Source organism: Mustela nigripes, chromosome 1 (assembly GCF_022355385.1).
Source record: "Mustela nigripes isolate SB6536 chromosome 1, MUSNIG.SB6536, whole genome shotgun sequence".
NCBI lineage: Eukaryota > Metazoa > Chordata > Mammalia > Carnivora > Mustelidae > Mustela > Mustela nigripes.
In genome coordinates, this window is record NC_081557.1 from 7,913,313 (window position 1) to 7,925,309 (window position 11,997).

An 11,997-nucleotide genomic window follows, 5' to 3' on the forward strand; every position below is an offset into this window, starting at 1 on the left:
CTCTGCCTGCCTCTCTGCCTACTTGTGATCTTTGTCAAATAAATAAATTAAAAACAAAACAAAACAAAAACACCCCAGGCTAGAAGGCCCTTGAGTCGCTGGGCTGGGAGAGAAGTTCAACTGTGCCTGGAAGGCAACTGGAAGGTTATTGAGCAGGAGTGAGCCATGATACAAGCAGTACTGAAGAATCTGTATCCAGAGGGGTGCCTGGCTGCCTCATTTGGAAGAAGATGGGACTCTTGATCTCCGGATTGTGGGTTCCAGCCCTCTAGATTGGGCATAGGGATTACTTAAAAAAAAAAAAAGAATCCGGGGGCACTGGCTGGCTCAGTTGCTAGAGCATGTGACGCTTGACCTTGGGGATTTGGGTTTGAGCGGTTAAGAATCCCACTCTTGATTTCGGCTCAGGTCATGATCTTGGGGTTGTGAGATCAGGCCCCGTGTTGGGGCTCCGTTCTGGGCATGGAGCCTACTCAGGATTCTCTCTCTCCCTGTATTCCCCACCCCACTCATTCTAAAAAAATAAATAAAAATGAATTTTAAATCTTCAAAATAAAATCCGTATCCAGCTGTGTGTGCATGATGAATTAGAGAGATCAGACTTAAGGCGGGAATCTGAAGTGGTTGGTGGATGGTTCTGAAGGGTGTCAGGTGTCAGAGGTCACAGAGGAAGAGTTTTTAGCACTAGAGGTCAGACCCAGGAACCCTGGGGGGCAATGGCCTTCAGGCAGTCCACAGAGCCTGGGCCCCTTCAGAGAGCAGAGAGGGTATTTCCAGTCCTGCTGGTGGGTGCTCCAGAGGACCCTTAATTTCAAGGGAAACCAGCACTGATAGAGGTTCAAATTACAGTCCATCCGAGATGATGTGGGACCTCCCAATAATCAGGTATCAGCATTATTATTCTCTTTGAGAGAGGGACACACTGAGGCTCAGAGAGGCCAAGTGTCTCCCCTCAGGCCACACAGCAAGCAAGAAACAGAGCCAGGACTCACCCCAGATCTGCGCTCAGTAGCCCACACTGCCCCTGCACTTTCCCTGTTTCCTTGTTTGTTTGTTTGTTTTAAGGTTTTATTTATTCATTTGAAACAGAGATTCAGAGAGAGAGAGAGAGAGCATGAGCAGGGGCGCAGGCAGAGGGAGAGGGAGAAGCAGACCGATGTGGAACTTGGTCCCAGGACCCCAGGATCATGACCTGAGCCCAAGGCAGATGCTTCACCATCTGAGCCCCCACGTGCTCCACTTTCCCTGTTCTTGTCTCCTCTGCCATTTCTGTAAGGGTTCCTGCCCCACCTGACTGTGTTCTGGGAGGTTCTGGTGGCCCTGGGCCAAGGATCCTTGCTGGGGATTGGATCTAAAGCTCAGTAACTGTAAATGGCCCAGCGTGGGGGTGGGGAGACCTAGATCCCATACACTTAGCCCAAGAGAATGGGCCCCTCCGGCGCCAGGTTCAGTCTCCCTGGGAGGACATTTGTGGCCAGGCTAAGGCCGGACCCCTCGGTCTGCGCTGTCACCGCCAGAGGGCGCCAGCTGTCACCCAGGTGAGGGCAAGGGGAGGCCCCCTTCCTGGCTTCCGGAGAAACGGAGCTGGCTCCTGGGTCTGGAAGCGCTCCCCACCCCCCCATCCTCCCCACCCGCTGGCAGGGTCCAGGGAGCTCCTGTCGCCTTCTGTGTCTTCTTCTGGGCTCTCGGAATGAAGGTCTTGCTGACCCTTCCTCCCCAGTTCCTGCTTTGCCCAGGGAGTCAGATTTCCTCAGCGTGGGTGTCAGGAAGCCTGGGGTCTCCTTGCTGACCTCCTGCCTCCTGCTCTGCCCTCCCCCCAGCACCACTCCAGATGCTTCGAGGGCCTCACCTCCCTCCTCTCGCGGCCAAAACGCAGAGGCGGTGCCAAGCACCGGATCGTCACCTCTGTCACCTTCTCTCAGCTCTTCACAGCCCTGGGTGGGAGTGTGGGCTAGTGCGGGGGACCCTGAGCTGGACCCAGACAGGGGGAGGACAGCGCCCTGGGCCCCAGGGGGCTTGGGGAGCCGGAGGAATGGGATTCCTGTCTGGGCAGGATTGAGGGGTGGGCGTCCTGGGGGGAGCTCCCCCCTCACCCCCACCGCTTCCATGCAGGAGGCCATCCTGTCCACTTCCCCTACTCCATCTCCCGGCCCCAGGCCTCCAGTCCAGGGAGGCACCTCCCCTCAGGTCCCCCCCAGTGGCCCAGCCAGGTTTCACCTTAGATTCGGCCAACCTCCCTCCCCCACCCCAGGGCCTGCCCGCCTGCCTTCCTCCTTCCCCGAGCTTAGCCCCTTGGCTGTGGCTACTGAGGGCCTGGCCGGGGTCCCAGGCACCACACCACAGCGGCCAGCCTTGCAGGGCCAGAGCTCGGGACAGTCCCAGTCTGTCTGGCAGGGCTGCGGGTTCAGGATTGGCTGGAGCTGCCCCCGCCTTTGGGAGGAGGGAGACGCAAGGGGAGGCCCCGGTAGCTCTCTCAAGGTCACCCTGCTTTTCTCTCCCAGCATCCCTGTTCAACCTTTGTCCCTTGTCTCACCTTGCCGAGAGGAGGCAAGATGCCCCACGGGCAGAGGACAGAGGAGCCCAGGGAAGAGGACTTTTTGGGGCGGGGGGTGGGGGACGCTTCTGGCACTTATTCCTTTTGCAAATATTGAGTGCCTACTGTATGCGAGGCACTGAGGACACAGGGAACACAGTGGACACAATCCCTGCCCACAGCCCAGCAGGGAGACAGACGGGAAATAAACAATCACACAAATAATGTAAACTCATGTCCCTTAGCAGTGCGGCAGAAGCCCCAAGCTGGGATTCGGTCTGGCTTCCCTGGGGAATCTCAGGGGTGAGGGGTCTTATCTGGCCTAGGAGAGGAAGGCAGGCCTCAGACAGGGTGGGTGGCTTTTTGGAGGCCTGTAGGTTGCGGCGGGGGTGCTCCCCCCACCCCCACCCCGCCCGGGGCTGAGCAAAGCCTCAGTTTCCTCCACCGGGAAATTCAGGAAATAAAGGTGCCCAGATCGCCGGTTTGCTGCAAGGCGATGGGCTGCGTCCTGGCCTATAGCCCTCAAAAAGAAGGCACTGTCATCCTCCCCGAAGAAGGGTGAGTGGGAGCTCACCAGTGAAGATGGCGGGGAGGTGATTCCCAGAGACCAGCGGCTCTCACAAAGCTCAGAGGTGGCCTCAGGGAGGTGAGGGACCCCAGTTCCAGGACCGCGCAATCGAGCTTTGCTGGCCCCTCCGCCGCCTAAGGCTGGAGGAGAGGAGGGGCTGGTCCCTGGGCTGCCTCTCTGTCTCTCCCCTCCCACACCCCCATGTTCCTGGCCACGTGGCACCTCTGCGCCCTGGGCCTGGGCTGGGGGAAGATGATTCCTGACCTGGATGCTGGGGGAGCCAGGAAAAAGTGGGTGGGATTTGGGGTTCCACTGAGATCAGGTCTTATGGAGGAGCGGCTCCCCCTGTCCCTCGCCCCACAGCCCCCCGGGCGGCAGGGAGGGGGTGCTGTCTCTTTAAGAGCCTTCAGGCTGCTGGGAGCAGATGGCCAGGCCGGCCGGGGCCCCTTGTCCTTTGTGTGGCTTTGCACAAAAGAGGGGGCCAGCTGGGGAGGGGGCAGAGGCAGCAGGTGGGAGGGTGGGGCCTTGCCCCTCCCCCTCTTAACTCCCTGCCTTTGCCCCTGGGAGGGGGCTGTTCATTAGGAATAAGCCTCCTCTCTGGACGCCTTGGCCCCCACAGTTGCCCCCAAACTCCTCAGATACCTCTCCCTTGTCCCTGTCCCACCTCCTGGGTAGAAGCTTCATTGCACCAGGGCCTAGGGACTACCCCACCCCCACCAACTCCAAGGAATAAGCCTCCTCTCCTTGTCCCTAGCCTCCATAGCAGAATCTTCCTGGGGCCCTGAGCTCCAGACTCTAGGGAGAAGTGGGAGCAGAAAGAGATTTTTAACAGGGGCCAGGGTGGAGGGGAGGGTGGGGGGAGAGGGGGACTTGAGGTGGGGGGATGCCAGTGACTGGGGGTACCTGGGGTAGCCCTAGAGGAGGAAGGAGGCCAAAATAAGTATGATGCTGAGGCCTGGGGGTGAGGTCTGGGCCCGTACCCTCGCTAGGTATTAGCCCAGAAGGAAGGCAAAGGTGGGGGGCAGGGGTCCAACTGAGGCCCAGCCTAACTGGAGGCCCCGGGGTGGGCAAGACGGAAGACTCCATCGTATGGGAGAGGGCAGCCCTCCCAGCCAGGAGGGGGTTGGAGGTGCAGGGCACCAGGAGGTGGCACCTTGCCGCTCAGGAGGGGTCAGGCTGGGAGCCTCTTTTCATCTTGGAGCAGACCCCCTGAAGTCAGACCTGCCCTTGGCCCATTTATTCTCCTCCTTTGACCAGACCTCCCTCCCCACCCTGGGGCTTGGTGCCCAATCCATGATTTAAGAGGAGGAAAAAGGCTCCCTAGGTCTGGACCGAGGTGTGGCGGGCTACGTGGCCGCGGGCTGGGTGGCCCCATGTGGCCCGACAGCGCCGCAGCCGGGTGGGGTGGTGCCTGACTTGCCTGGACTCCTCCCAGGAGCCCCCAGGACCAGGCGGCCCCAGCCGGGTCGTGGCCCGACCGCAGGACCCCGGCCGGCTGGCCGCAGGCTGCGGGTGGGGGCGGGGATCCCTGGCTGGGCCCCGGGTTGCTTCTAAATTTAGGAATCTGATTACAGAGTGGCCGAGAAAGGGAAGGGAGAGGAGGGTGCTAGCGCAGGATCGGCTCGGTCTGGGCACAGCGGGGTGTGCCCGGTGGAGGTGTGTCTAGGAATCTGGGGCTCCGGGTGGGAGGGGCGGCAGGCGGGGGCTTCGGCCTGTGTGAGCTGCAGCACGTGCCCTGGGCGGCAGGGACCGGCACGGGCGCAGCTCGCAGGCTCCGAGCCGCCGCCGGTGTGTGCGCTGGCTCTTTGTGTGCCTGGCAGGGTGGCTGGGTCTGGCTTTGAAAGTCTCTGCCCACCCCCTCCCCCATCTCCGTCTGTGCCGCTCTACCCGCTTCCCGGTCTGTCACTCTGCCCGCGATGGTCCTGGGGGAGGGGGAATGCTGCTCCCAGCTGGGGTGACAGTGAACCCAGTGGGGAGAAGACCCGGCTCCTCCCACTCCCTGCGGTCCAGACCTTCCCCTACACCTCCCACTCCCCAGTCCTCGGCCCCTTATGCCACTGTTTTGGGGTGCATTCTGCAGCAGTTAAAGGGAACTGAGGTGACCCCTGGGAACCCACAGATGCACCAGAAGCTAGGCTTGGGCCCAGTAGCTCTTGGAGGAATTCATTCCTCGCCTGTCCGGCCTCCCATCCGCTCTGGCCCCCAAGGGCGCAAGAGGGAGGGGGTCCCCCTTGCGGAAGGGGGGGCGGGGAGTTCCTTGGCAGGAAGGGAAATGGAAGGAAAAGCTGGGCTCCACCCGGGCGGGCGGGCAGGCGGCCTCAGGGCCCCGGGGGCAGGCGGCAGTAACCCGAGCCCACTGGTGTGCGGGACTGGTGTGCGCGTGGGTGGAGCTGACCCCCGGCTACTCCTGGGGGGCAGTCGGGGTCTCCCCCCGGGGGCAAGTCCGGGAGCCCCGGGGCCCCGCGGAGGGAAGCGCTCTCCACTCCGGCCCTGACCCCACCCCCTGGAGGTCTAGCCCCGGCCCCCAGGCCCCGCCCCCCGGGCCCTCCCTCCCACCCCAGGGCCAGATGTTCAGCTGGCGGAGGCATCGGCTGGGGGAGGGGTGCTGAGGCCGCAGCCGGCACTACTTCCCTGCCAGCAGCTTCATTGTGTGCGCGAGGAGCGAGCGGCGGCGGAGAGCGGGCGGGCGAGCAGCAGCCCGAGCGCGGCGGGGAGAGCGAGCGCGCCGGGGAGGGTGCGAGGCGGCGCCCGCGGCTGCGCTCCGCCCGCCTCCCGGCAACTCTGCCCAGCGCGGCGCGCCGTGCGCGCCGTCCCGCCGCCACCGCCGCCGCCGCCGCCACCGCCGGGACCCCGCCGTCTGCCGTCGCAGGCAGGGGTCTGGTCGGGACAGGGGTCCCCGCCCGGGGACGGGGGCATCCCGGTGCAGTCGAGAGGCGTGCAGCCCGCGGGGGGCGCCACTTGCGCCGCAGCGCCTGCCCGCTCAACTGCGTGGGCGTGAGGGCGTTGGGGCCCCGGGGCGCCCCGAAGGCAGGGTGCCCCGACTTCTCCAGGGGAGCCCCAATCCCGTGGAGCGTCCGGAGCGAGCGCGTCCCAACCGCACCGGACCTTGCGCTCATCCCCCGCGTACCCCACTTCTGCACAAACTTTTCTGACGCCCTCGCCCGTGGGGGTCGCGGAGAGCGCGGAGCTGTCCGCAGGGCTCCTGCCCCGCGGGACCCCGGCCACGCTGACCTCCTGCCTCTCGTAGCCTCAGTGGCGACCTCTCCAGGCCGGGCCGGGCACGGCACTCGAGGCGAGCGCGGCAACCACCGCGGCTCTCCGAAGGCTCCCGCGCCCCCCGGGGCAGCTGGGCGGGGTAATGCCCTCGGTGATGGAGAAGCCGAGCGCGGGCTCCGGGATCCTGTCCCGCAGCCGGGCCAAGACGGCGCCCAACGGCGGACAGCCCCACTCGGAGGATGACAGCAGCGAGGAGGAGCACTCGCACGGTGAGCCCGGCGGCCTAGGGTTAAAGGTGCACCAGCACCGGGGACGCGAGTGGGGCGGGGGGAGAGTTGCCGACCACGGGCGTTTGCGACTCGTGTCTCCTGCCTCCTAGGACTGGAGCCTCTGGCTGGCTTCTTCCCCAAGCCCCGGGGTCTGCCGGCTCGGGGAGTCTGGAGGCTGGGCCCCTAGCTGCCGAGGAGGCGGCCCTGCCCACCCCCGCCCTGCCCGCCCTGCCTGCCCTGCCCTGCCCTGCCCTGCCCTCAGTCTCTGAAGGACTCAGGCAGGCCTCCTTGGCGCAGTTTGGGCCGCTCATACCTTGCCACCTTACGGGGGACTGAGGTCTGGCTGGGGCAGGGGCTGGAAAGACACTTCCACACCGAGCTGTGAGGCTCATGTGGGGAGGAGCCTTGGCTTCCCTGCAGGGCTATGGTCCAGGTCTAGGGGCAGCAGACCCCCCTCCCCACCCCTCCACCCCCCGCCAGAACAAAGGGCTCTACTTGGCCTGGGCTCTAAACTGGCCCCTTGTCCCCGCCACCACCCCGCCCCCCAACCACCTCCACTATGGGCTATGACTAGGCAGGGTCTCTCATCTTCCAGTTTCTTCTGTGGCTGAGGGTAACTGAGGGGAAAGATCAGGGAAAAGTGAGCCTTCTAGAAGGTGAGGGCCCTGGGTGGTCAGGAGGGAGAGCCCCGGGCCAGCGCCCCCCCACCCCCTCCCCGCCACATCCTCCTGTCCTCCCCCCCTCCCTCCCTGGAGTCCTGACTGCCTCCCCCTGGCTCCACAGACAGCATGATCCGCGTTGGAACCAATTACCAGGCCGTAATTCCGGAGTGCAAGCCTGGTGAGTGGCAGGACAGGCTGCGAAGGGAGGGGAGCGGAGGGCCCCTGGCTTGGCCCTGAGCCCCACCTGGGGGAGCCCTTGGCTGGTGCCCACTGGGAGGACAGGCAGGCAGGCGGGCGGGCGGGGGTGGGTAGCCCGTGGCATGGGCTTAGCTTTCCTGCGCTGCCTTCCTGTCTGGGTCTCTGCCCCTTCTTCCCTTCTGGGCCTCACCTCACAAGCCCCACTTCTCTGCCACCCTCTGGCCACGGGTCCAGACCAGCGCTGCTAGGCTGAGCCGAAGGTCTTCCCCTTTCTGGTCTTGTGTTTCAGAGAGCCCAGCCCGCTACAGTAACAAGGAGCTGAAGGGGATGTTGGTGTGGTCGCCCAACCACTGTGTGTCAGATGCCAAGCGTGAGTGGGCAAGATCCCGGTTCGGTCACATCCTTGGGAGCTGGGGGTTTGGGTTCATGCCAGTCAGTTACTGGGCTGGAGGCTTAGGTATGTGGGTTCAGCCCCTGCCCTGGGACTCAGGCTTGGGGGCCCAGCCCCTGGGGGCCTCCCTCCATCTGGGCAAGCAGGCTTGGGTCGGGCGTGGTAACCCCTTCTCCAATACCGGGCCCCTCCCATCCCTGCAGTTGACAAGTACATTGCGATGGCCAAGGAGAAGCATGGCTACAACATTGAGCAGGTGAGCCTTGGCCCCATGGGTATCCGGGGTGGGGATGGGACAGTGCTGGGGGCAGCCGAGCTGAGTTGTTCCCTCTCCCGGACCAGGCGCTGGGCATGCTCTTGTGGCATAAGCATGATGTGGAGAAGTCGCTGGCCGACTTGGCCAACTTCACCCCGTTCCCTGACGAGTGGACCGTGGAGGACAAGGTGCTGTTTGAACAGGCCTTTGGCTTCCATGGCAAGTGCTTCCAGCGGATCCAGCAGATGGTAAAGCCCCTTCGCCCCAGCCAAGTGTTCCTTAGCCCTTCTGGTTGTGATGAGGCTGCCCCGGCGGGTGGGTGCAGGGCGTGGGGTGGGCCCCGGGTGTGGGGTGGGCCCCGGGCGTGGGGTGGGCCCCAGCCTCTGGCATTGTCCTTCCAGCTCCCTGACAAGCTGATCCCCAGCCTGGTGAAGTATTACTACTCGTGGAAGAAGACCCGCAGCCGGACCAGCGTGATGGACAGACAGGCTCGGCGGCTGGGGGGCCGAAAGGACAAAGAAGACAGGTGGGGGTCTTGGGGGCCCCGGGGGGGGGGTCACTGACCCCTGGGGAGGGGGTGGCCCTGGCCTCTGCCTCACTCCCTTCCGGGCCCCTGTGTCAACAGCGATGAGCTTGAAGAGGGCCGGGGAGCCGTTAGTGAGGGAGAGCCGGATGCTGGAGACCCTAAGAGAGAGGTGAGGTCTGGCCCTGCCTACCCGCCTGCCCTGTCGCTGGGCTCCACACCACCCACCCCTGTCCTTTCCCTTGCAGCCTCTGCCCTCTCGGCCCCTGAATACCCGGCCAGGCCCCGGGAAGAAGGAGGCCCAGGGGTCTCAGTACCGTCACCACCCGCTGCGAACCCGACGTCGCCCACCCAAGGGCATGTACCTGAGCCCCGAGGGCCTCACGGCTGTGTCAGGAAGCCCAGACCTTGCCAACCTCACTCTTCGAGGCCTTGACTCGCAGCTCATCTCCCTCAAGCGCCAGGTGGGGGCCTGAGAGAGGAAGGGGCCGTGTGGAGGGGGTGGCGGGCAGCCCAGGGAGCTACAATTTTGGGGACAGCTGGGGTGCAAGGGGAGAAGTCCAGATGCCCCGACTGCTTCTGCCGCATCATCTAGGCTTCTGGGTAACTGGGTCTTCTTTTCTGGGCCTTTTGAGGAAACTCCTCTGGTCCGTAAGAGGGGGACAAACCGCGTGGGGCGGGAGGGGTGAGCTGGGTGGTGGGTGGGTGGCCATGAGCCGTGTTGGCGCAGTCCAGCCGTGGCCAGAGTTGGTCTTGGTGGCCTCTCTGGCAGGAGAGCTTGATGGGTCATTGCTCGGCCTTCTCAGGTACAAAGCATGAAGCAGACCAACAGCAGCCTCCGCCAAGCGCTGGAGGGGGGCATCGATCCACTGCGCCCCCCGGAGGTGAGGGGGCTCCAGGCCTGGGTGCAGCCGGGGCTACTCTCGTGCTGCCCACGGGAGCCGAAAGGGGAGCTCTGGGGGGCAGGGCCCTCTGTTTGCATAGTTTTGAGTTCAAAGGATAAATCCTCTGCTCTCCAGGCCAACACCAAGTTCAACTCCCGCTGGACCACCGATGAGCAGCTTTTGGCCGTACAAGGTGGGTTAGACTGCGGGGGGGTGCGTTATGGGGAGCCCCAGGAATCTTTCCCCACCCTCCAAGGACCTGGGGCAGAAGGGAAGGGAGGGGTCAGGGAAGGAAATATTTCTCATGGGGTGTTCACACTTGGCTGCGCTCTGGACCCTTGTAGCCATCCGGAGGTACGGCAAAGACTTCGGGGCTATTGCCGAGGTCATTGGAAACAAGACCCTGACCCAGGTGAAGACCTTCTTCGTGAGCTATCGGCGCCGCTTCAACCTGGAGGAGGTGCTGCAGGAATGGGAGGCCGAGCAGGATGGGGCCCCCGGAGCCCCAGTCCCAATGGAGGAGGCTAGGAGAGGGGCCCCCTTGCCGGCCCCAGCCCTCGAGGAAGATGATGAGGTGAGGGGCTGAGAGTGAGGGTTGAGACCGGCTGTGGTCTTAGATGGGGGCGAGGCTGTGCTGGAACCTGGTCTCCCCTTCTCTCACCTCTCAGGTGCAGATCACCTCCGTCTCAACGTCTGTGCCCCGATCGCTGCCCACCGTGCCGCCGCCGCCACCGCCTCCCGCCTCGCTGTCCCAGCCGCCGCCGCTGCTGAGGCCGCCTCTGCCCACGGCGCCCACCCTGCTCCGCCAGCCACCCCCACTCCAGCAGGGCCGGTTCCTCCAGCCCCGCCTGGCCCCCAACCAGCCCCCACCACCTCTCATCCGCCCTGCTCTGGCTGCCTCCCGCCATGGTGCCCGGCCTGGCCCTCAGCCCCCACCCACCCTGATTGGAGCCCCCCTGGAGCCTCCGGCACCCTCACTCTGAGCCCTGAGGCCCTCTACCCTCCAGAGGCTCCAGAACGCCGTTGCTGGCCATCCTTGGACACCTCTGGCTTCACTGAGGACGGAAGGGACTCGAGCTCTTGGGCAGGTCTTTCAAAGTCCCAGAGCTGCCAGTGGGCACAGTCTGGACCTGTGGGCTCTGCAGGATTCTGGCAGCGGAGTCTCTCGGCGCCCACCCCAGCCAGGGGCTGGGGCTCAGGGGTCTTCTGAGCTGGCCTGAGGGTCCTTGCTCGTCCTGGCTGGGGCTGGAATGGCTGCCTCCTAGTCTGCTGGGGCTTGGCCTTTGGGTCTGGCCCTTTGTGTAGAGGGGGTAGTGATCTTAGCTTGGGGGATGGGGGAGAGGACAGCCTTGGCTGTTCTTCCTCTTTCCTTTCTTTTAGCAATAAAGTCCGGGTGAGGTGGGGAGGGGGCTGGAGGGGGGAGGTGGGCAGAGAGGTTCCTTCGGGGCCTGAGTGTGGCAGAACTGGATGGGCAGCTCTCCTGTCTTCTGGAGTCTGCCGAGAAGTGCTGAGCTCGGAGGGTGCCCACTGGACCCGCGGCCTGAAAGCTTAGAGAAAGGAGGGCTGGGAACATATGCAGACATGGGTTTATTTTTCAATGTTTTTTAAAAATAAATAAAATCTTCCACGTTCACCGAGTGCTCTCTCTTCCTTCAGTGTGGACTGCCCTGGGCTTTGCTTCCTGTCTGTGCCCTGAGGATGGGAGGGAGCAGCCACCCAGCACTGGCCTCCCCCAGGCCCCAGACAGGAATCCATTCTCTCCTGCAAGGCTGGCGGGCTGGGCTGAGCTGAGCCACATCTTGCCCAGGGGGACTGGGTCCCTGCCGGGTTGGGAGAAGAAACAGGAGGAGGCAGCTCAGATTCCAAACATTCTCTTTATTACGTGTTTGATCCAGAGGAGAAACTAAGTGCGGGTGTGGGAGGGTGGGTGGGGAGGGGCCACCTTGCCTGGGAGCCCCTCCATGGGCCACCACCCCCTCTGGGAGCCAAGCCATGCCCTCCTGGCCCCTCAGAGCACCCGGGCTGTTCCACTGGGCAGGAGGGGTGGGGAGGGAGGAGGAGGGAAAGGGAGGGAGGGACAGAAGGAGGGGGAGCCCTTGGTCGGAGCCTGAGCCCAGAGCCCGGAGCCCGGAGCCCGCAGCCGGGGCTTGGGGCAGGAGGGCTGAGGTTGGCTATGCCCCTTCCTGGGACCCTAAGGGCTTGACTTGCCACGGAGCCTGGGCTTGGGGGGGGGGGGTGGGTGATGAATAGGAGTGGAGTCATCATAAATCAAAAAAAAAAATAAAAATAAAAATAAAAATAAAATAAAAAATAAAACCCATCACAAAAAAATGTACAACTCAGGTGAGGGCAGGGGCAGCCTCTGTGCAGGACCCCCCTCCCCCAGTTTCTCAGGAACAGAAACAGCAGAGAAATAAATTAAGGGTTGCAGCGGCCGCCACCAGCCAAGCGCCCATAACCAGCCACTCCCACGCTGGCCGAGGAGGTTAGCAAGCTG

General features: G+C 63.7%; 1 protein-coding gene across 2 annotated transcripts; it reads left to right on the forward strand.

The window, feature by feature from the left end:
* The first annotated feature begins 5,921 nt into the window (after positions 1–5,921).
* RCOR2 (REST corepressor 2) lies at positions 5,922–10,791 on the forward strand. 2 transcript variants are annotated; one of them, XM_059403071.1, is made up of 12 exons: positions 5,925–6,586; positions 7,370–7,426; positions 7,736–7,816; positions 8,041–8,093; positions 8,180–8,341; positions 8,495–8,619; positions 8,719–8,788; positions 8,865–9,080; positions 9,423–9,500; positions 9,636–9,693; positions 9,845–10,074; positions 10,169–10,580. In XM_059403071.1, exons 1-12 carry the CDS (start codon positions 6,460–6,462, stop codon positions 10,481–10,483), a joined length of 1,572 nt encoding a protein of 523 aa, XP_059259054.1. In that variant the 5' UTR covers positions 5,925–6,459; the 3' UTR covers positions 10,484–10,580. The 2 variants fall into 2 exon arrangements, with proteins under 2 accessions (XP_059259062.1, XP_059259054.1); XM_059403079.1 differs by lacking the exon at positions 9,845–10,074 and having other exon boundaries at positions 5,922–6,586; positions 10,169–10,791.
* Positions 10,792–11,997: the final 1,206 nt, after the last annotated feature.

Excerpts from the sequence above, each read along its gene's own strand:
- RCOR2 (XM_059403071.1), top strand. The coding sequence starts at position 6,460 with ATGCCCTCGGTGATGGAGAAGCCGAGCGCGGGCTCCGGGATCCTGTCC. Across the intron at positions 7,817-8,040 it reads CTGTGTGTCAGATGCCAAGC|TTGACAAGTACATTGCGATG; the intron begins GTGAGTGGGCAA and ends CCATCCCTGCAG. Across the intron at positions 10,075-10,168 it reads CCCTCGAGGAAGATGATGAG|GTGCAGATCACCTCCGTCTC; the intron begins GTGAGGGGCTGA and ends CTCACCTCTCAG.